At 46.3% G+C, this 23,360-nt stretch overlaps 1 protein-coding gene across 4 annotated transcripts in view; it reads right to left on the bottom strand.

The window, feature by feature from the left end:
- Window positions 1-23,360, bottom strand: part of MARF1 (meiosis regulator and mRNA stability factor 1) — a 1,350,049-nt gene that overhangs the window by 813,487 nt on the left and 513,202 nt on the right. For all 4 annotated transcript variants that reach the window (XM_069647123.1, XM_069647122.1, XM_069647120.1 and 1 more), the window contains exon 10: window positions 19,244-19,405. In XM_069647123.1, coding sequence (XP_069503224.1) covers window positions 19,244-19,405 — 162 coding nt within the window. The remainder of the gene's footprint in view (window positions 1-19,243; window positions 19,406-23,360) is intronic.

Genomic DNA, 23,360 nt, shown 5'->3' with positions numbered 1-23,360 from the left:
CTTCCCCTAGCATGCAAGTAAACGCTCAGTGTTCAATGTTCAGCGTCAAAGTACAGGTGAATACTGCAAGGAAGAAGGAAGGCAACACAAGGGCAGCATGTGAATTGCTATGGACTTATTTATATTAAAAGAACCCTCACTATGACCGTACAAATGAAAGTTCACCGTCCTGTGGCCCCAACCTACTTCTATCCCTTACATTACAAATAAAGATAATAATCCAACAGAAAGTTCCTTCATGAGGAGAATGACTCCCTTCTACTGGTATAAGGGAGGTGTTCCCAAAATGTTCTGTTGCACAAAGGTGCCAGGGGAATGACTCCCTTCCCCAGGTTTGTAGTTCCAGCACTTTGAACAGTCAACCTTCTGGAACAGGAGAAGAACTCCTCTCCTGGTACTGGTCCGCACTCTCCAATATATTTCACAACAGAGGCTAGGGGGAATTACTCCCTTCCCTTGGCATCTCTTCAGTGTACTTTAAACAATTTGGTTTTCTCACCAGAAGAATGGCTTCCTTATCGTGGTGTTAAAGAGTTTTTTCAACTTTGTTTTGTCTTGACACTTTCACTACATCAGCAAGTACCAAGTCATTCTCTGGGTTCCAGTGGACAGATCTGTGCCACAAACTATGGAGATTTCCTCAGATGCACGTTTCATTATTGGTAGGGTCCCAGACCCTTCTCTGATCGCTAGTGGGCGTATCCCTGGTTAGGTGAGATTTCCTACAGTGCACTTGAGGAAAGACTTCATAAAACCTTGGCATACAGGTCCCCAACTCTTCGTATCGGTCTGTACTACTCGAGGAGGAACCTTGGTAGAGTGGCAGAGCAGTCAGGCTCATCAAAGGAGGAGGATGCGAGCTGTAGGTAACTACCCAGTAAATCCAATAGTCCAAAGAAACACATTAAATGCAATATTAAAATATACATTTAGTATATTTACACAAGTAATGTAGATAAATACTTAGTTCACTTAGCCAGCACGTAGGAAATACCTTGCAAAGGCCATTGCTTCAATGATAGTTGCTCGCGTACAATTACAGAGTTTGACACTAACAGTTCTACGCATCATCTGTCCTACCGCGCACTTGGGTTAAGCCAAAGATACACTGCAATTGTATTCCATTAGCAAAACCACATAAGGTAGTCTTTTAGGGAGAAAAAGTTTGGTTAATCACACAGCAACAGAGCTTAACATTCTAGACACTCTATTCGACGAACTAGCGCTTTAAAAATCCAATACCTTACTATACAAAAACATCAGTGAAGCAATGGATATAAAGTTTTAAGAAGCCGCAGAACAGTGATACTTTTAGTCTCTAGGTTAAGTCACTTGGCAAAATAACAATCAGGGGAACCTATGTTGGGACAGTTTTTCTGAAGGGCTACCCAACTTCATCAAAACCATTCAACTGAAGCAGTACAAGACTCCAGTCTTCGTATAAGGCTGTACCACCTGAACACATGGTAGCACAGACAGAGCAGCCAGGCTTATTTTAGGAGGGAGAAAGGGCTGTAGAATCAGTACAAATAATTGTAATACAAATGGTCCAAGGAAACACAAACACTATGTATGTGAAAATAAAAGATTTTTTTAAATACAAGTAGTACCAGATAAATATAGGGTTAAATAAGTACTATTACACAGTATATGTAATCACAATGATCAAAACACTATGCTTGAAGGTGCACAGAACAAAGCATAAACCTTATTTGGAACACCCAACAGTAGTTCTAGGGAAGTCAAACATTTTCATACACATTCAGTATAGGTCACACCTATTCTTGGGGAGTAAAAACCAAAGGTTACTTTCACAATTAAATTCAGTAGCACAAAGGCAGTAGACCATGCCAGTTGTAGAGTGACTCCGTACAAACCACATCAGTTAGGGAGAATTCTCAGAAATGTGCCAATTCCCTTCACCTTAGAGACCCCCAGCAACTTTGCTTGATTTTGAGGACTTGATTTTTTTTTTAACTGGAAAGAGTATGAGCCTTTTTACCCCACTCTTTCCTGTGTTGTGAGATGCGTTTTACATTTGTGTTCTCCGATTATGGAGTTTTAGACAAATCCATAGGCATCATCTTTTCATGTGTGTTACACAGCACCCTCAGTGGAGTTTCACAGGGATGTCTTAGACTTCCCAAAGGTTTAAATACCTTCTCTGGGATAAACTGTTTCCCAGAGAATGTAAAGTGAAATTGACTTTACTAGTATTTTCCAAATTCATAGACCCAGCACACACCATCTTACAACAGAGTGCTGGAGGGGATACATAGTATCCCCTGTGTCTCAACACTCATGTAGCAGTCAAATGCTAACCTTTCCTATTGAAAAAGCTGGTGGCAGTGGTTTTACAACAAACTACCATGATTATTCCCGACCACGAACACCGGTAGCTAAAAATCACAGGAGACATTCAAGATGGTGACTTAAGCCCCTTTGTTTAAACGGTCCCGGTCTTTTTTTGCCATTTCTTTTTGGAACGGTCCGAGTGTTTGTCTCTGCGCACCAAACCATGTTGTGTGCCTTGGTGGGCTTCCGGACTGAAGACCACCTCTGGCGTCTGAGTGTCTGGGGTGGGCAGGAAGTGAGGGATATACCCTAAAACTCCCTGTGCATAGTCTCCCAGGAGACCCAAATGCATTCTGGCGTGATTGGTTGGCTGACTGTCCATCAAGGACAGCCACCCTGCTGGGTGAGTGACAGGCTGGAATGAAAGGGAGAAAACTGTTTAAAAGGCGAGTCTTGTGGACTGGAAGGCAGAGTCGACCACTGGAACGAAAGAACCGAAGAGGAGCTGGAAGAGGACGGCTGCTGCAACCACTGGACCGTTGTTTTGCCCGGTGAAGCCGTGATGCAGGTCCGAATTGCCAAAATACATTCGACAGAGAAACTCCTTCAAGGACGGCTTCTTCCTGTGAGTTGGTGGGACCAATCAGCACATAAGACCCCTGGATACCATTCTCAAGGCTGGTTAAGTTTAACCAGCGAGAGGGACACCAGTTTGTTTTCTTGAATCTACAGCTACTGTAACTGAAGTGACTCCATTTTGTTTGTTCTTTTCAACGATCCCGTGCAGCGCAGGAGTCCCCCGACGTCCTCCCTCTTGTCCCCACGACTGAGGCTCAGGAACAGCGAGATCTGCAGGAACTGAAACTTCAGCAACATTTGTTTTCTTCATACAAAAGGTACTGTGCCAACCTGATTGAGAGAACGCCACTCCCGTGGAGAAAGTTTGTGAAACTTTCCCAACTTGCAGGCCTAATCAGCTTGTGAGCCCACAAATTATTCTTTTTCGCCTAAACTACTTCTGAGAACTTTTGCAAAGACTTTACTGTTTGATACCAGAACTGCTCTTTCCTATCCAGAACACTAGCACATTGACTTTGGCCTGGCCTATTGACTTGAATTGAACTCCTCTGGTGAACAAACTATTTGCACTGTCTAAAAAGTATATATCCTCTATTCTCCTTACCTTGTGCCTTTTGTTCCTTTTCCAAGTACTGAACTGCTATTTGGCTCCTATTTCAGGGGAGTTCAAACTGTCTCAAAACATTAGAAGTTTGTATTGAAGTGTATTGGTTTAAAATATTAAGTTGCCTTCTCCTAGTGAAATGTTTGCTAAATGATTGTGTAATAAATTAATAAGTGTTTTTACCAAGAAACCTTGGGTATAAGTGTTTACTTGAAACACTGTGATTGAAAGTCCTTTGTGTAACTACATGTACTGCTCACATTCACTCTTGAGATAAGCCTGGCTGCTCAGCTCGCTACCAATAAATGTGTAGTGCAGACTTATATCAAAGGTTGGTTTGGCTAACACCTGTAGTCGTAATTGTGTGTAGTGGTCCCACAGGGTACTGCCTGCAAATCTGCCTAGCACACAGCTCCCAAAGTTCTTCCATACTTGCTCTCCTTGGACAAAGCCGGCCTAGCACATGCTTCCATCAAGGTGCATTTGGTGGCTATCTCCCGCTACACCAGATCTCAGGAAGATGGTCACTGTGGTCTCATCGTCTCGTCAAGTAGTTCCTCAAAGGACTTTTTTTTTTCAATCTTTCCCGCCAGTGTAGGCTCCTGCCCCAGCGTGGGAACAATGTGGTTCTTACGAGGGTCATGGGTGGGGCACCTCCTTCAAGCCTATTCATCAGGCCACTCAAGTTCCTCTTGTAGAAAACGGCTTTCCTTGTGGCCATCATATCTGCCAGGAGGGTGGGTAAGATCCAGGCGCCATCCTGCAAGCGACCATACCCGACTTACCACGATTAGGGGTGGTGCTGCGGACGCACCCCTCTTTCATGCCAAAGGTTCAGTCGGAATACCACCTCAACAAGCCTTTGGTTACCTGTTATTTCCCCAAAACCTTTGTCACAGGCTGAAAGGGCCTTGCACTCGCTGGACATTGCTGGTGCCTTAAAGTTCTATGTGACCCGCACAGAGTTTTTGGAAGACTTCACAAATGTTTGTAAACTTTGGTCATGTGAACCAGGGGAAGGCCTTGTCTAAGGCTTCCATCTCAAGGTGGCTCTCTGGCTGCATCATACATAGTCATTGGTTGGCGAACCAGCCGCTGCCCGACCATCCGAAAGCCACTCCACCAGAGCGATCGCAGCGATGACTGCATTTGTCTGGTGTGCCACTGCTGGGCGTCTGCAGGGCTGCTATGAAGAGGTCCACGCATACCTTCGCAAGGTTCTACTGCGTTGACAGGGATTCAAGGGAGGAGTCCAGCCAATCAGTGCAACGCAACCGGTTCACTTGAGGTGAGTGTAATTGCTTCTGTTGAGCCTCGCCACCTCCCTTAGTTGTGTAATTGTGAAAACTTGTCTGCTATAATACCGCCTGATATGTTGGCCTGAAGCACACTCACACTGTAGCATTGGGAATAGCTGGATCTGAAAGTGACAACTAAGAAGCCATTTTGTTCTGTTCGCCATTTTGTTGCTTCTCCCTATTCTCTGACGTTCCGCACAATATTCTATGTCCTAGGCCTAAACGCGGTAAGGTAGCCGCGATTTGAACTCTGAAATGCTTACATAGGCAGGAATGTGAAGTAACTAATTTATTGTTTGTCTTGCATCGTAGAACCTTGAAGCGGTGTACGAGCACGACTAATCAGCAAACCAAGTGCCATCCAGTCTCGTTAGTGCTATTGTAGAGGGCAGAAATATAAGAATGGTGAGGCTGTATGTGCTCCTCCGCGGAAGCTGGTATTTTTTCTGCTTTAAAACTGTCTGATCTTAGCCCGAGAAAGCAGCAACAAGATAACGTTAGTTTGTAGAATGTCACCTTGCGAGAGACCAAGATATTCTCCGACATGCAGATGTGCCTCGTTTTCGGACAGTAAATAGTCTTGGAAACGGCGGCTAGGAATGTTTAGGCGAACAAACTACATGTATGATTTGTGAACCCTAGCTCAAGAGTTACGTGCAAGGGGCTGGACAATGCTTTGATACTGTGAATTGATCTGTATATATGGTACACCTTTTCTGATGCTCGCTCTCTCTCCTCACAGTGTCTCTGCGCACACGTCGTGGGGTGTCGAGATCCAATTGGCCAAACGGGTACTTAGAATAAAAACATGTTTTGCCTTTGAACCTCGTGACTGGTATGTCCTTAGTATATGGGTGTAAGCCTTAATTCCTTATATGGTCTAAAATGACATGCATTACTCACGTAATAGCATTTCTGATGATTGTATCTGCTTAGATTCACATGCTGTGCATATGGTCCGACATCCAGTGGTAACCGCGTAGTATTGCATCTCGTCTTTCGGGTACCGAAAGGGGCTCGTCGGCATAGGCGTGTCTGTAACACTATCCCTATCGTGACGTGTGTAGTACCCAAAATTCCTCACGCGCAGAGGTCCCTCCGATTGTATTTTTTCTACCATGAGGGAGCCCAGGGCTATAATGAGTGAGTACATAAAGAGAGAAAGTAGTAAAACGTCTATCTTCCTTCCACCCCGAGCGGGGAAGTAGGGAGGGCGCATGTGAATCTAAGCAGATACAATCATCCAAAATGCTATTACGGTGAGTAATGCATGTCTTCTGATGCTTGTTAATCTGCTTAGAATCACATGCTGTGCATAGACTAGCGAGCAGTACCCGGAGTTGGAGGTGGGTTGTGAGAAGGAACAGTAGAGAAAAGATGTCTTAGTACTGCTTCTCCCACCTGAGAATCGGACCTAGAATGAGTGTCTAGGCAATAGTGTTTTGTAAAGGTGTGTACAGAACTCCAGGTTGCCGCTTTGCAAATGGACTCAAGAGGAACATTTGCAATGAATGATATGGATGCCCCAGTGCCTCGAGTAGAGTGTGCACTAGACTTGAAGGGCTGTTCTCTCTTAGCAAGAGAAACAGTGCGATGCATTTGACAATCCACCTTGAGATAGCTGATTTGGAGACAGGATCCCCCTTCTCTACCAGCTGCCACTGAAATGAAGAATTGTTTAGACTTCCTTAGTGGTTTAGTTCTTTCCAGATAAAACATGACTGCCCTGCGCACGTCTAGTGTGTGAAGGTTTCTTTCGGCCATGCTAGTCGGGTTCTGGAAAAAAATGGGTAGTTCGATTGACTGGTTCACATGGAACTACGAAATGAATTTAGGCGCAAACCTGGGATGTTGTCATGATCCCTGCTTCCAAGGGGTCAGGACTTGCACCACGACCTTGGAAGCAGGCCCATAACTCTGATCCCAGGAACCAGCCAGTCCCTATTGGGACCTTTTGGACCTTGTCCTGGCGCCAGTGGCGCCAGGCTCATGAAGGTGACTGGTCCCGGCACAGGAAGCGCCGGGCTCATATTAGATAAGAGTGCTTGGTGGACCTACCTGTAGCAGACCATGCTGCTTACTTACCAGCTAGCTGGTCTCCTGATCCTTCTCTGCCTGGGACTACTTTTTCTGTCTGGGTGGAGCAGGAGCCACTCCCTGGAAGCAGAACACAGGAACTATTCTAGAAATCTGGAACTCTTTTTCTTACCTGGGTGAGGCCGTGGAAGAAGATGCCTAAGCACTACAGAAGGCTATTTAAACCACACCCGATTGGTTTCACGTGCTTCGCGTTATTCTGCATCTGCAGCAGGACGCTCACCGTGTCAGCTCCAGGAAACCTCCAGCTCCAGATCCTGTGAACACGAAATCACTTGCTGGGATCCAACCTTCAGTCTTCTTCAGCCTTCAGCAGCTCCTGCAAAACAAAGGCACAGGTTAGGCTAAAGCAAAGGCAGCGCATCTACTTACCTAATCCAACGGCAGCATCCAAGGCGCCTTTTTCAGCATTTCTCTTCAGGCATCCGACATCTGCAAAGAGAAAGAACATCGGTCAGTAATATTTAACTACAAAGTCTGCTTACATGTGTTACGCCCGTTCCAACTCAGCTCGCGCTGCATTCCGGCACCTGCAAGACAAGATACATTGGTTAGTAACGCTTAGTTACAAGACTGCTTACCTGTGTTACGTTCGCTTCCAATCTGTTCGCGCTGCACCTCGGCACCTGCAAAGACAAAAGAGACATTACGGTGCATTCTACAGCGCTAGTGCAGTCTTTCTACTTACGTGCCATTAGAAGGATAATCTTCACCGCCACAGCATCTGAAAAGGAAAAGACAGACTTTAAAGACTTAAGACTTTTGAAAGAGAATAGAACAATCTAAAAGGAACTTAAATACTTACAAGGCACGCTCGTGCAATAACCGCGTCTTCGCTCTCAGCTAACCCTCTGCTATCAAGAGGCAGAGCTCGCATCCAGTGAAGCAACTGGACCCAGCGCCCCTGCACAAGACGCAGGATGGAGAGCCCGGCATTTACCTATCTAAGACACCTCACTCTTCAGCTTAAACTTTCGGTGAGAAGGGGGCCCTGTCCGGGAGCAAAATGAACCCTGCGCCTAACACTGAAGACGGTATCCCCACCAGATCAAGGCCTGCGCCTCCGAGGGAACCAGGTGAGCGTTACAGATGTCTGCGCAGGACTACCTTATCTTTGTGGACTGTCACAAAGGGGTCTAAAACAGAAAGAGCCTGTAGTTCGCCAACACTTCTGATAGAAGTGATAGCCACTAGGAAGTCTGTCTTATAAATCAGGTCTTTCCGACTTGCTTTATGCATAGGCTCGAAAGGAGTTCACATGAGCCTGGTTAAAACCACATTCAGATCCCATCCAGGATCTGGGTGAGAGATAGGAGGATAAATCCTTTTAACCCCTTCCATGAAGGCTTTAATTACTGGTATCTTCCACCACGATATCTTTTGCTGCGATGTGGTGTAGGCTGACAGAGCAGCCAGATGAACCTTTAGAGAATTGAAGACTAACCCAGAGTCCAACAGGTGGGTTAGATACAACACAATGTGTGAGGGTGAGCAATCGATAGTATGGACGCCCTTGGAATTGCACCAGACGATAACACGTTTCCATTTGCTGGCATAGCAATAACATGCATTACGTTTCCTCGCTTGCCTGAGTATGTCCATGCATCTCTGAGGGAGTTGCAGGTGTCCAAATCTATGATCTCAGGAGCCAGGCTGCTAAGTTCAGAGTTTGGGGGCATGGGTGTAGGGTCTCCCCCCCCTGAGACAACATGTTGTACGGCCAGGACAGCTTGACTGGTGGGGAGAGGGACATTTCCATCGGGTGAGCGAACCAGGGTTGACGGGCCCACCTGTGGGACACCATTATCATGGTGACTGGTTCCTGGTGCATCTTGTGCACTTTCTTGTTGAGAAGGGGAGTCAAGGAAGGGGGCGGTGTAGGGGGGGAATCTAGGTGGGAGTAGAGGGGAAGGGTTTAGGGGGAGGGAGGGGGAACGTAGACAAATGTCCCCGACCAAGTTATCCAGAGACCGTTCCCCTTGGATCGGTTCTGGGGGTACCTGGAGTCGTAGTCTTGGCCTTGGGCGTTCCTGAGTAGCGAACAGGCCGATCTCTGGGAAACCCCATTCTGCGAAGACGTTGGACACAATGTCTTCGTTCAGTCGCCATTCATTTTCTTGTGGCAGAGGAAAATCTCTGCTGAGTACGTCTGCCAGAAGATTGAGTTCCCCCGGAACATGTTGGGACAACAAAAACATTGTGTTTGAGAGCCCATATCCAAATGTTTTGGGACAGCTTGGCTAGCCCTGAAGAGTGAGTGCCCCCCTGTTTGTTCAGGTAATACATTGCTGTAATGCGGTCGGTTAGGATCAGCACTGTCTTCCCTTGCAGTTGCACCTGAAAGGCTTTCAATGCTTTGAACACTGCCAATAGCTCCAGTAAGTTTATATGGTTGGACGCTACTTGAGGTGACCACACTCCGTGTGCTGTTTGCTGAAGCAGGTGAGCCCCTCCACCCCGTGAGATGAGTCTGTTGTGAGAGTGGCTTCCACTGCAGTGGTGGTGAAGGTCTTCCCCCTCAAGAGGTTTTCTCTTGACCACCACTGCAGAAAGAGAACGAGGGCTGGCGAGACAACTACCAGATCTTCCCATTGTCAGCTGTGCTGACACCACTGGCTGTTGAGCCAGTCTCGCATGGGACGCATGCGCAGCCGCGCGTGGGGAACCAAGTATATACACATGACGCCATCATCCCTAGCAAATACATGACTTTGCTTACCGTCACCTCCCGACTGGCTACATACTGAGGAATCTGAGAGTGCATGTTCTGAACCCTCTCGCTGGAGGGAAAGACAAGACCGTCTTCCGTCCGAATGAGCTCTCACAGAAATTGTTTTACTTGGCTGGGGACAAAGCTGGATTTCTTTACATTGATTGAAAAACCCAGACTGAAGCGGAGATCTATTGTTTTTTGGGTGTTCAAAAAAACAAGCGTCAAACGAGTCCCCCGTAATGAGCCAGTCGTCGAGGTAAGGGTAAACTGGACTGATAGTCTGCGCACGTGTGCTGCTACCTCCTCGCTTTCTTGCCTCAAGCACCTGGACTTCTCCTACTGCAGTCTAAATCTCTTGGATCCTCCCGTTGTCTCCTACCACTGTCTCGAGTCCATCTTGGACGCCATCTCCAATTAGACTCCTCTAATCGAATCCCCAGTACCTGCTTCCACTGATCCTATGCGATCTGACATATCTTCCTTCCAACTCACCGTCCTCCCCCCGACCCATATCTTCCCCCTCCTCCTTCCCCTTCTACTATCCTCCATCCTCCTTATGCCTTGGCCCCTTCACTATCCTCTCCCTCTCACCTTCCTAACCTTCTCTACGCCCCCCCCACTGCTAAACATGCTGCCCTCATGAACATTGCTCTTTGGAACGCCAGATCCATCTGTAACAAAGCCGCTGCTACCCTAGATCTATTCTTCTGTCTTAACCTCCATTTCCTCTGCCTCACTGAAACCTGGATTCCTCCTCATAACACCTCTGTCCCCGCTTCGCTCACGACCTCCTCTTCTTTTCTCCATATCCCCCGCCCCTCTGGCCGTAGTGGTGGCATAGGTCTCCTGTACCACTCCAAATTCATCTCCTCCTCTTCATCTCCAACTCCAACTCTCCCCTCTTTCCCTTCCTTTGAATTCCTCTACAAGTCTTTCTCCTCTCCCCATCCTATTTCCTTCCTGATCATCTATCGTCCCTCTGGACCTCTCTCCTCCTTCTTTGAAGACCTTGATCCAACTCCTCTCACTTATTTCTCCCTCCCCTCTCCTCTTACTGTACTTGGCGACTTTAATATTCATCTTCCTTCCTCCACCACAATCTTCCCCCCCCCCTTCCGTCATCCCCTAAGCACTCCTCTGGTTCCACTCTTGACCTCATCTTTAACTCCTCCTATCACTCCTCCCCCGTCTCTTTTCTTGCTGTTTATCGCTCCGATCATACCTTACTCTCGTTCTCCCTTTCTCCTCTTTCACCCTCCACTAATACTAATCCCTCCCCACCAATCTTCTCACGTCGCGACCTGCGTAATTTCGATCCTACCCTCTTCTCCCACACTTGCTATTCTCCTCTCCCATCTCACCAAGACTTTGCACTACTTTCTCCCGATGATGCTCTCTCCTCCCTTTCATATTTTATCACTACTACTCTTGACTAACTCTACCCCCTTTTTCTCTTCCGCCCTACTCAAAGACCTTCTCAACCTTGGTTTACTACCCATCTCCGCTCTATGCGGCATCTTCTCAGGCGACTAGAGAGACTTTGGCTCAAAACTCCCTCGCTTTCTAATGAAACCTCTTACTTCTCCTACCTCTTCTTGCGACTGCCAAATCCTCCTACTACTCTAACCTTCAGTTTCAAGCCTCCCAACCTCGTCGGATCTTTCAAACTCTTTCCCGTCTTCTCTCTCCTCCCACTCCTGATCCCTCATCCAATTCCTCACTTTCTCCCTCTGACTTTGCCAACTACTTTTCCTCTAAAATCATCTCTCAGGTAAAAAATGATCTCCCTCTCTGACTCCTCCTCCCCCATCTTCCATCATGTCTATCTTCTCATCTGTTTCCCCCTTCTGATATCTCCTCCCTTTCATCTAAAGCCCACCCCACATCCGCCCCCTCTGACCCTCTCCCCTCTGTTCTCATCCCAAAGATCAACCCTCTTATTCTCCCTTACCTCACCACTTTCTTCAACTCCTGCCTATCCTCATCTACCTTTCCCTCTGTTTTCAAACAAGCAACGATTATTCCTATTCTTAAGAAACCCTCTGCAGATCCACTGCTCACTGCTAACTACAGACCTATTTCTCTTCTGGCTTTCCTCTCTAAAATCCTTGAACGCCTTGCCTACTCTCAACTCTCTTCCTTCGTCTCTACTTACTCCTTTTCAATCTGGCTTCCGTCCTAAACATTCCACTGAAACTGCTCTCACCTCCATTCTCAACTCGCTCCTGTCTGCTCGTCATACTAAGCAATCCTCTATTCTTATCCTCATTGATCTCTCTGCCGCTTTTGACACTGTCGATCACCCACTCCTGCTCCATACTCTCTCCTCCTTCGGGTTCAAAGCCCTGTTCTAAAATGGCTATCCTCCTACCTTTCCGCCCATTCCTTTACTGTCTCATGGGGAGGCCAGACCTCTCCTTCCTTCCCTCTAATTTACGGTGTTCCTCAAGGCTCTGTACTTGGCCCTTTCCTCTTCTCTCTCTACACCCCTCTCATTGCCCCAGTTATCTCCTCCTTTGGCATTTCATATAATTTTTTTGCGGATGATACTCAACTCTCTCTCTCTTTCTCCTCCTTCACACCTGACATCCATCTTAAACTCTCCTCTTGTCTCACAGCCATCAAGAACTGGATGTCCTCCCGCTTTCTCTCTCTCTCAACACTGATAAAACCAAAGTCCTTTTCTTCCCTTCTAATACTCCTCCCCACCCTCCCCTCCCCCTTTTATCCATTTTCCTCCTTCTGATCTCCCCATCTCCACCCATGCTCGCAATCTAGGCGTTCTTTCTGACTCCTTAACTTCTCGCAACACATCTCACTCACCTCCCGCTCCTGCCGATACCACCTCTAACATTCGCAAAATACGTCCCTCCCTCACTTTCCACGCTACTAAACTCCTAGTCTCCTCACTCATCTTTTCCTGTCTCTTCTACTGCTCCACTCTTCTTTTCGGACCTCCCTCTTCTCATCTTGTCCCTCTTAAATCCATTTACCACTCTGCTATTCGTACCCTTTGTCTCCTTACCCCCCGTGATTCTATCTCCTCTTCGCTCTCACCTTGGCTGGCTACCTTTCCACCTACAACTAAAATTCCACTTTCTCTGCCTTGTTTTCAAATCCCTCCATGGTCTTGCTCCTCATCTCCCCTCCTCCTACACCCCCCCCCTCGCTCCCTTCGTTTAGCTGACCACTTCCTTCTCACTGTACCCCTTCCCCCTGCGCTTCTTCACGGTTCCGCTCTTTCCATCTTCTTGCTCCTCTGCACTGGAACTCTCTCCCCCTCCTATTCCGATCTTCCACCACCCTCACCTCATTTCGCACCTCCCTTATATCCCTTCTCCATCCCCCTCCGTGACGCCCCCTCCTGCCCTCACGTGTGTGTGTCTCTCTCTCTCTCCCTCCCTCCCTCTCTCTTACACTTTCAATCCTTCTCCTGGTCCCCTCAACTCTCCAACTCCCACTCCACTTCTCCCCCCTCAGGTAATTGCTCTTTACACTGTTTTATGGAATGATTCAAGTTGTAATTTTTTGTTCACACTGTTAATTTGTTGTTATTTCTGTGTATTTGTTGTTCCAATGTACAGCACAAAGCGCTCTATAAATAAATCAAAGTTGTCATGAAGGCCCCCTGTTTCAGCAATGGGATCACCTCCTGCAGTGTTACCATGCAAAACTTCTGGGGTTTTATAAACCTGTTCGCTGCGCGCAGATCTAAAACAGGACGCATGGTGAGATCATTTTTGGGTACAAGGAAGTACACTGAATAAATACCCTTGTTTACCTGAAGACTAGGGACGGCTTCTATGGTGTCCTTTTCCAGCAGTGCTTCCACCTCTTGGATCAGGATCTCCAGATGTTCCGGTGAAAGGCGCAGTGAGCGCGGCGGTCTGAACTGTGGATGTCGGGCGAATTCCGCGCAATAACCGTGGGCGACCATCTTTAAGACCCACTGGTCGGAAGTTATCCCCTCCCATGCCTTGAGGAAAGATGTTAATCGCCCCCCGACCAGGGAGACATGGGAGGGGACCTGGACTTTGTGGTCATTTCAGACCAGAGGCTGTGGCTCCTCTGGGATTGGGGCCTCTGCCTCTACCTTGGCTGCGTGTCTGACCCCTTGAGGGGTAGTAAGTGGGGCTTCCAGATGTTTGATTTGTGTTGAAGTTACCAGTGCCATAGTTGTTTAGACTAGCACGGGCTTGTCCTCGAAAGGACCGCTGAGAGTCATTACCCCTCTGGGATGAGGGTTTCTGTGTAATTTCGTGCAGAGACCTTATAGTCTCATGTTCCTTCTTGGCTGTCCCCAACACTTCATCCACTGTTTTCCCGAAAAGGGTGGTCTCCTCAATGGGTTTATTAATGAGGGAGGCCTGAGCCTCAGGTCTAAATCCCGATGTATGCAGCCATGCATGTCTTTTCAGAAGAGTCCCTTGTGCAAGAGACCTGCCTGCTGTTTATGCAGTGTCCAGGGTGGTGTTCACCACATTCTGGTTAACAAGTCTTCCCTCCACAACAATGGCGAGAAGCTTTGTCCTGGAGGGTTCAGGAACCTCCTGAAGGCCTTCTTGGAGCAAGTTCCATTGGGCATCAGCATAGCTTGCTAATAGCGTAGTATTATTAGCAACCTGAATGGTGTATGCAGCTGCTGTGACACGTTTGCCCAGGGCATACAACCTTTTAGACTCCTTGTCCGGTGGTGATTCTCCCGTGGCAAGGGGTACCCCAGCCCTCTTTAGAGTGGTCATCATTACCAGCGAGTCTGGGATGGTGTGCCCTTTTGTATACAGAGGGTCGGAGGGACAAGGCCGAAATAATTTTTCAGCTCGGGTTCACAGCCCGTGTCTGAGCAGGTGTGACCAATGAGGGCGCTACCCGTCTCTTAACAGTTAAGGAGAGAATGGATTGACTCGCCGGAGGTTTTTCCTTAATAATGTCCTCCACAAAATCCTACTCAGGTACCGCCTTTTGAGTGGCAATTTTGAAGTATTCAGCTTCTTTTTTCAACATGGAGTTGAAAGCCATTTGGTCATCCACAAGGGAGGCCTGGCGAGCTGGGGTGGACGGAGGAGAGTCTAGGCACAAACCATCAGTGTCCTGATCTTGCTGTGTCCAAGGATCTTGACCTTCCTGCTGGGTTTCCTCCCAGTTGTCCGTCATATCCTGTTGATCTTCCTCATAATTTGAGAAAAGAAGCTTCTTCATTATAGATGTCACTATATGTGTCCATATGGATCACGTCTTGTTGGAAAACAAGAGACTGGACTTCTTGAATTTGGGGGTTAGGGTGTACCCGAGCCCTTTAAAGGGAGGATGATCAGAAGAACCCCTAATCTGCTCCAGCCGATCCATATAACCCTTTGACCTTTTCTGTAGTCCATTTAGAGGACCCAAACGGGCCTACGCAAGGAGAAACAACGTTCTCTGCACTGTGACGTTGTAAGGAACCTCTCAGGGTGTCGGAGAGAGGCACTCGGCTATCTACGTAAGTGTCATCGGAATCGGGGGACCAAATCCGCCGAAATCTTTTCCGTGGCTTGGACCATCACTTTAGGCGGAACCAGAATAAGGCCCACCGCCGCTGTGATTCTTCCGATGCTACTTTGGATAGTCACAGAATCATCGTGAGACAAAGGCTCTGATGATTTGTCTGCAGTAGAAATACCATCCGGGCACCAGGAGGCCTAGCGGTCGGTTTTCTGGGTGGAGGCCTAGTCATAGTTTTCGGGCCTACAGAGGCCTTGGAAATCATCAAAGCGCCGGGCTCCTGAACTTAGACGCGTGTAGATTTAGGAGTAGCGCCCTTGGTTTGTTTTGAGTGCCCAGTCGCAATATGCTGCTGCGGATGCAGGGAAGCCTTTGGATCTGAACGATCCGAGGGAACCGGCAAAGTTTTCGGCAGCCCCGTAGGCGCTTCCGCCTTTTTCGACAAAGGCGTCGAATTTGGCATAGGGGTTGTGTGCTGTGTGCGATGCGCTTGTACGCCCCTGTCGCCGGGTGTAGTCCCTGTAGCAAGACCAGAGTCGAGCCTGGAAGGGTTGGGGACGGGCGTGGTGGACCTAGAAGTGTCCACCTCAGGGTCTATAACATCCGCGTTGGACGTTTGGTCATCCGAAGTACCGACGTCACTTTCGGCTGGCGTGGCGGTGAGGGAGGCTCCACGCGTGACATGCCGTACGCGGCCCACCGCTTTACATGGCGCTCCTCAAGGGTCTTGGGCCGAATGAGTTTGCACGCTGCACACCGCACACCGCTTCTCGTGCTTAAGGGGGAAGACAGGCGTTACACGTCCTGTGTTCGTCCTTCCAAGGATATTGGACCCTACACTTAAGGCAGAATCTAAAAGGAGTCCTTTCCATAGCAAAAGGGAAGGATGACCAGACCAGAAGGGAAAAGAGGGGAAAGGAGGAAAGACACTAAACAATATGGCCACCCCAACCCCACTCTCCCTACTGAATAGGTCGGCCAGAGGGCCCGACCACGTGGAAAAATCCGGCCGCCGGATCTTAGGCACCGAAATCCACAGGCGTAGACTATTCCCCCGTATTCTTGTCGAAGATGTTCTTATGGCGAAGTGACTTAACGGGGAATAAACAGCCAATTTCGGTGAGATAAACAATGTCTCTAGTAAGAGCTCTGCTACAGGGCGACCAGTTATCTGGGCGGAAAAAAACAATCTGGGGGACCTTGGTGCGTAAGGGATTGTGGGTACTACACACGTCACAATAGGGATAGTGTTACAGACACGCCTATGCCGACGTCCCTTTTCGGTCCCCAAAAGACAAGATGCAATACTCCGCGGTTACCACTGAATGTCGGACCATATGCACAGCAGGTGATTCTAAGCAGATTAACAAGGATCAGAAAATGTTTTACTGCTATGTATTTGTGATTCATGAGCATGTGATCCCATGCCAGACCCCATGCTGGAGAAGGAACAAGTTAATTACCTGTAACTATTGCTCTCTATCATGGGTCTGGCATGGATTGACATACGCACCCGCCCTCCGACCCCTCTGCGGCTCTTCTTGGTCATAATGTCACTTTACGTGCTGACCAAATCTGAAGATGCCTGCCAGACGAGGGGCCTAGGGAGACGTCCGTCATTGGATGAGGGAAGTATGACCCAGAGGACAGTGATTGGTTTAAAGGAGAAGGACCTTGTGAAAGTGAAACTGTTTTCTTTTGCAGAGGATTCCCAGCCTGACAGGGAATATTCATGAGCATGTGAATCCATGCCAGACCCATGCTGGAGAATGTTCTGTTTCCAATCCTATTCCATTTTTAACTGAATGTTTTTAATAGTTGTTGCGTTTAAGATTTGCTTGTGAGCTTTGTGTATATATAAAATAAATAACTATTTTTGATATATCTTTAAGTGATTGTTTCCTTGGATTTGTGCATGTGCTGATTTCTTTGTACTGCTCTACAGCTCACATTCCTCTGTCCTAAAACACGCCTGGCTACTCTGCCACTCTACCGACTTGGGAAGTACAGGCCTATATTAGAGGTTTGGGCCCTAAAAAGAAGCGACAAGTCTTATGAAGTCTAACCCCCCAGTTAGGGGTGGGGGTGGGAGGCTCTCCTAATTCAGGATAGAAAGAAAACATTCCAAAGTCTAGCTAAAAGTGATGGGGGTCTCACTAGGAAAGGGGATGAAGCATAAAAAGGATAAATCTCCCTAACATTCCTGCCACTGCTGTTAGGATGGTTTAATTGGATGCTTGTTTTACTGATATCGGGATCCTAGTCCCTACTCTGGTGGTCAGTGAGCTTACCTCTGCCACTGGTACACAGACTGTTGTGGCTCCTCGCCATCTTGGCACAGTTAGGGGACCACACGGTCGACCTGCTCCTCGAGGGCGTGCCACTGCCTCACCTGCCTCCCGCTGGGCTTGGTGCCGACGCAGGACCTGTTACGGTCTCCCTCAGCCACTCACCAGTGTCCTATGCAAAGCCAGCACTTTGTGTCGAGTGCAGACTTTGAAACACCCAGGTTCTCTGACGATGAGGGAAGATTAAGATGCAGAGTCCTCCACTTAGCACTTTATAGGGCTTATTCCACCCCAGCGTAAAGTCAGCACCTGTTGTCAATGGCCCCTTGGTATTCCTCTTGCCATCTGTGAGCCACCTCATCTTAGTACTAGCACTCGGTATTCTTAATGTTTTCTGTGCTCTTCTTCGCCCTAGTATTTTGTGTCTTGCTGTACCCCAGACACTACAGAAATACATTGATTTACTCTCAATATAAAGGTATGGAGTGGGGGAGATAAGGAATGTGTTGGGTGTTGTGTACAACTGGTTGTACCCAAGCTAGTCTTATTTATCCCGAATGGGGATAAAACGCTTGTTTAATGGCACCAACGCCATGATCTCTTATGAACTTGGCAGTGGCAGCACCATATGAAATCCATATGACAGACTTGGCCACCTGTCTGTACCATTTACCAGTCTAAGTCTAATGCCTAGACAATCAAATGGCAGACCTGATGAATTTGATTACCACCAATGTTTTACTTCACATAGGGCATTTTGTTAGGCGCACCCCTGTCTTACACCTTTTTCCACTTTGAATGCAGATGTGGTTCTTCCCCCACACCCTCTCCACCGCCGCCCCAAACCCTATCCTACACTACGGCCTCATTGTTATAATACAGTGACTTGATGGCATAGAGTAATTGAAACGGGATGTCAAATTTAGTCAGCACATCCCAGAGCTTACAATTGGGGGCTCGGGGGAGACCTTTTCAAATGCTCACTGGAGATCGATAAAAGCCACATACAGATACATCTGCCTCAGATAAACATTTGGATAGGCAGATGTAGCCTGAATACCCGATCCATAGTACAGACTGGAAAGCCTGCTTCTACATGGCCAGTTTGATTGATCCCGTCTATCCAATTAGTCAGATGGACAAGGAGCACTTTTGCATAAATCTTCCCAGCAGAATCAAGTAAGGAGATGGGACGAAAATTTCCAGGATCATTTCGACACCCTTTTTACCGTTGGGGATTATTTCCGCCTTCCTCCATTATTCAGGGGTTTTAATTGAACCAGCCCTCTGCTTCACCAATAATGAAGCCATACTACTCGGTCATATTTACCACTGTCAGAAATAAGTGGGTGATAGTACTGCAAACACCACAGTAGCACGCCTGCAAATAGCAGACACCCAAGATAATGGACCGTAGCATCTGTTCCGATAAACCAGGTGGGGGGGATTCCTCATGCCACACTGCTGAATATCACAACGCACTTATTTTCCCAACTTAACAAATCAAGTTTTTAAGGCGGAAAGGTTACAATCATCACTGTCAAATACAAAAAGCTGCGAACAGGCAAAGTGCATTTTTAATAATGTTAAAAAGTTAATATGTCCAACAAGATCTTACCTGTTGAGATGCTAATTTTAAAGTCCAAATGCAGGCTCAATCCAGAGAGGTTTACTTCCTGTAAAAGCAAAAAGCAGGAACCCTCTGCAAATATGCCAAAAAGGCACGTAATGTTGAGAACTTTGTACGTTTGATTTTGTCTAGAGACACAAATGATCTGGTTTGATGTAGGGCCCAACTAAGCTTGTAGCTTGAAATCCTTTACTAAAACATCAGGCAGATGAAAATGAAAAAACAGCACCATGGGACTTCAACAAAGAAAATGCTTACCTAGAGGACCAACCACTTTGAGATGAAAGCAAAGGACTGAGTTGCCTTGAACATGTCAGCATGCTGAAAGCCGGTGAGTTATTGGATTTAATTATATTTTCATCCTTTTCTTTTTTCTCCATAGGAGAATTAGGTGCGCTTCTGGATGCACTTGCATCCCTCCTAGATAGAAAGAATTGTGCGTGTTATACCAGTGCAAGACCTTCCCAGCACAGAAATGATACCAGACCCATTTAAAGGTCACCCGAATGTGCTAAAGTTTCAACTACTACTCGAAGGCCACCTTATAGTTCTCACAAGGATTGAAAGCAATCATATTTAATGACAACAAACTGACAAGCTTACAAAAAGTTCTTCTCAAAATGATTGCCTCCTCAGTAGCCCCACATGACATGCATTACTCACCGTAATAGCATTTCTGATGATTGTATCTGCTTAGATTCACATGCTGTGCATGTGGTCCGACATCCAGTGGTAACCGCAGAGTATTGCATCTTGTCTTTCGGGGACCGAAAGGGGACGTCGGCATAGGCGTGTCTGTAACACTATCCCTATCGTGACTTGTAGTGTACCCAAAATCCCTCACGCACGGAGGTCCCTCCGATTGTATTTTTTCTGCCATGAAAGACGAAGGCTATTGCGAGTGAGTACATGAAGAGAGAAAGTAGTAAGACGTCTATGTTCCTTCCACCCCGAGCAGGGAGGGTGCATGTGAATCTAAGCAGATACAACCATCAGAAATGCTATTACGGTGAGTAATGCATGTCTTTTGATGCTTGTTAATCTGCTTAGAACCACATGCTGTTCATAGTCTAGCGAGAAGTACCCAGAGTTGGAGGTGGGTTGTGAGAAGGAACAGTAGAGAAAAGATGTCCTAGTACTGCTTGTCCCACCTGCGAATCAGACCTAGAATGAGTGTCTAGGCAATAGTGTTTTGTAAAGGTGCGTACAGAACTCCAGGTTGCCGCTTTACAAATGGACCCGAGGGGAACATTTGCAATGAACGCTATGGATGCCCCAGTGCCCCAAGTAGAGTGTGCTCTAGGTTTGAAGGGCAGTTCTCTCTTAGCGAGAGCGTAACATAGTGCGATGCATTTGACAATCCACCTTGAGATAGCTGATTTAGAGACAGGATCCCCTGCTCTACCAGCTGCCACTGAAAGGAAAAATTGGTTTGTTTTACTCAGTGGTTTCGTTCTTTTCAGGTAGAACATGACTGCCCTGCGCAAATCTAGTGTGTGTAGGCTTCTTTCGGCCATGCTAGTGGGATGCTGGAAAAAGGTAGGTAGTTCGATCGATTGGTTCACATGTTACTTCGAGATGAATTTAGTCACAAATCTGGGTTGAGTGTGCAGAACTACCTTATCCCTGTGGACTGTAACAAAAGGATCTAGAACAGAAAGGGCCTGTAGTTCGCCAACCCTTCTAATTGAAGTAATGGCCACTAGGAAGGCCGTCTTTTAAGTAAAGTCTTTTAGACTTGCTTTATGCATTGGCTCAAAGGCAGATCCCAGGAGTCCGGTTAAAACCACATTTAGATCCCATCCAGAAGCTGGGTGAGAAATGGGAGGATAAATCCTCTTAACCCCTTCCATAAAAGCTTTAATTACCGGTATTTTCCACCACCACACTTTGTTGTGACGTGGTGTAGGCTGAAAGAGAAGCAAGATGAACTTTTAGGGAATTGAAGACCAACCCTGTGTCCAACAAATGGGTTAGGTACAGCACAATGTGTGTGGGTGAGCAATTGATGGGATTGACGCTCTTGGTATTACACCAGATGACAACCCTTTTCCATTTGCTGGAATAGCAATAACGGGTGTTGGGTTTTGTAGCCTCCGTGAGAATGTCCATGCATCTGAGTGAGCAGGTGTCCAAACTATGAACAAAGAAAAAGCATCTAGGACTAAAGACACTCCCGTCCCCTGCACACCATTAAAGCTGACAGTCAAAAGTCTTCAAAAATGTTTTACTTCAAAGTACTGAATAGTAACAAAGACAATCAAATTAACAAATAATTTAGACCAGACACTTCTGGTGAACATTTACATCTCAATAAGTCAAACAAATTAAAAAAAAAGGCCATCATGGAACAAAGAAATATTCAAATACAATCTTCTTGAGATGAACTGAAAAGAAAATATCCAAAAGCAAAGTTCTTGTGATGAACTGAAAGGCTCTATGCGTTTCGGGGAACACCCCCTTCTTCAGGAGAAAAATGATCTGTAATAATATACATTAGGAGACCATCAGTTTCAAAATTTTCGATGCATCATTTTCAGATAACAGAAAAAAGTCTCAAAGTTCTAAATAGAGTAATACACGTTTTGAGCAAAACATAACCACCCGTGTTATTTCAAATAGAGAGTGTACAGTTGCATGTTCTGATCATTAAGTGTGCAACAGGTGTGACCCCAAAAAAGAAAAAAAAAGAATTCATTAAAGCGTACATTTAATGCAATAGTGTACAGAAACTATGTGTACTTGATCAATAAAGGACAAGAGGTCCGCAAAGCTGTTCAAAAGGGTCGTTCAATTCTCATAAATCGAATCGATGACCCCCAAGGGGATATAGCACGTGTGTTGTCAAATTAATGATGGGAAGAATACAAAGCTAGATGGACAAGATGAAAAACAAAGGATGAATAACAAACATTCAAGCTTGACCCAAGTCAAGGGACAACAATTTGAGATCTGATATAATGCTTACCCAAATGTAAGTTTATATACACTAGGTAATCTGACCCGCGTCGCTCGCGTAATTGACGGAGTACTGACCATCAGGGAATATCGACTCACTGATAGATATAGATTATATTTCCACCTTCACTGTGGAAAAGATTTCACCACGAACAATATGGACCACTGAAAGGAAGAAAAGCATAGACTCAACCGTCTTAAATGTGTAAAACCCTCAAACGAGGTAGTCTAAATGAGGCCAATATGGCACAATTCTAGGGTTATTGCCATAACCCCCTTCACGGTCCGACACTACTTCTACAAGATAAATATCAAAGTAGACCCACTCCAAGGGCAGAAAAAACAGACCCACCTAGTTGGCATGCAGATGTAGCAAAAGCTTACATGTATATACGGCCTTGTGTTGAAAAAACAGTTCCAAAAGTCCCAAATGACCCCGTCTAAGTCACCTTGACAAGAAAAACGCTGCCTCAAAGGATCGCAGACATCCGTATAGCATAACTTTTCCAAGGATTCATCTCCTATTAAAGCCCGTTGCCTGTCATGTGACAGTCACATGATCGGGTGTTATAATCGCATACAACTACGGCATAAAGAAAGCGGTCCCCAAATGTGTATAATTCCCAACAGGGGTAAGTTTGGAGAGCGATGGAACAAAAATCTGTGTAGAGAGCTGAAGCGAAATCTGTTACAAACAATCACGTGACAAGGTCACGTGTACAGGTATTCAAGTGTAAATAACTGGCCCCCACTCCTTATGCCTAAAAAGCCTGTTATCAAAGTTAGAAGGTGGAAGGGATGACCCCCGATTGTTGCTAAAAAAAAATCAATAGCTGGAAGAAATCTTGTGTAGAGAATGTCTCACGTGACCAAGTCACGTGCACGGATGATAAAACCACATACGGCATTGGATCCAAATTCCAATTGCTGCCAAGACGGTCTAAAAAGAAAAAGAGCTGGAGAACAAATGAAGACAAGAGGAAAATAGAAAGATATGAAGTGCAAATAAATATTGAAACAATTAAACACCAAATAAAATACAGTGTACATCAAACATTGAAATTGAATAGAGGCAAAGATAATGAGGTGCTAGAACTCAAATGGCCAAAAACGGAATGCAAAAATATAAAATACATGTACTGAACGGTAAAACTGTAAACAGGAAACTAAAAAAAATATACAAAAAAAAGTCTTAACCTGAAGGGTGTATGTGAACCAGCCTAGAATCCACTAAAGATAATTCAAGATAAACCTATATAGAAATAAAAAAGAGAAAAGGAACAAAGTATCTAACTTGATCGGGAGGGTGCTGTTCATACAAAGCAATTAAGCAAAAACTCTTTGTTAAGACCTTTAGGTGAGAGTGTCCAAAGCATCGATCCAAAACATTTCCCTTTGCAAAAGAATCCTCAAATAG

Source organism: Ambystoma mexicanum, chromosome 2q (genome assembly GCF_040938575.1).
Source record: "Ambystoma mexicanum isolate Mex_15411 chromosome 2q, UKY_AmexF1_1, whole genome shotgun sequence".
Lineage (NCBI taxonomy): Eukaryota > Metazoa > Chordata > Amphibia > Caudata > Ambystomatidae > Ambystoma > Ambystoma mexicanum.
The sequence above is the reverse complement of the archived record's forward strand: the minus strand, read 5'-3'. Positions and strand labels throughout refer to the sequence as shown.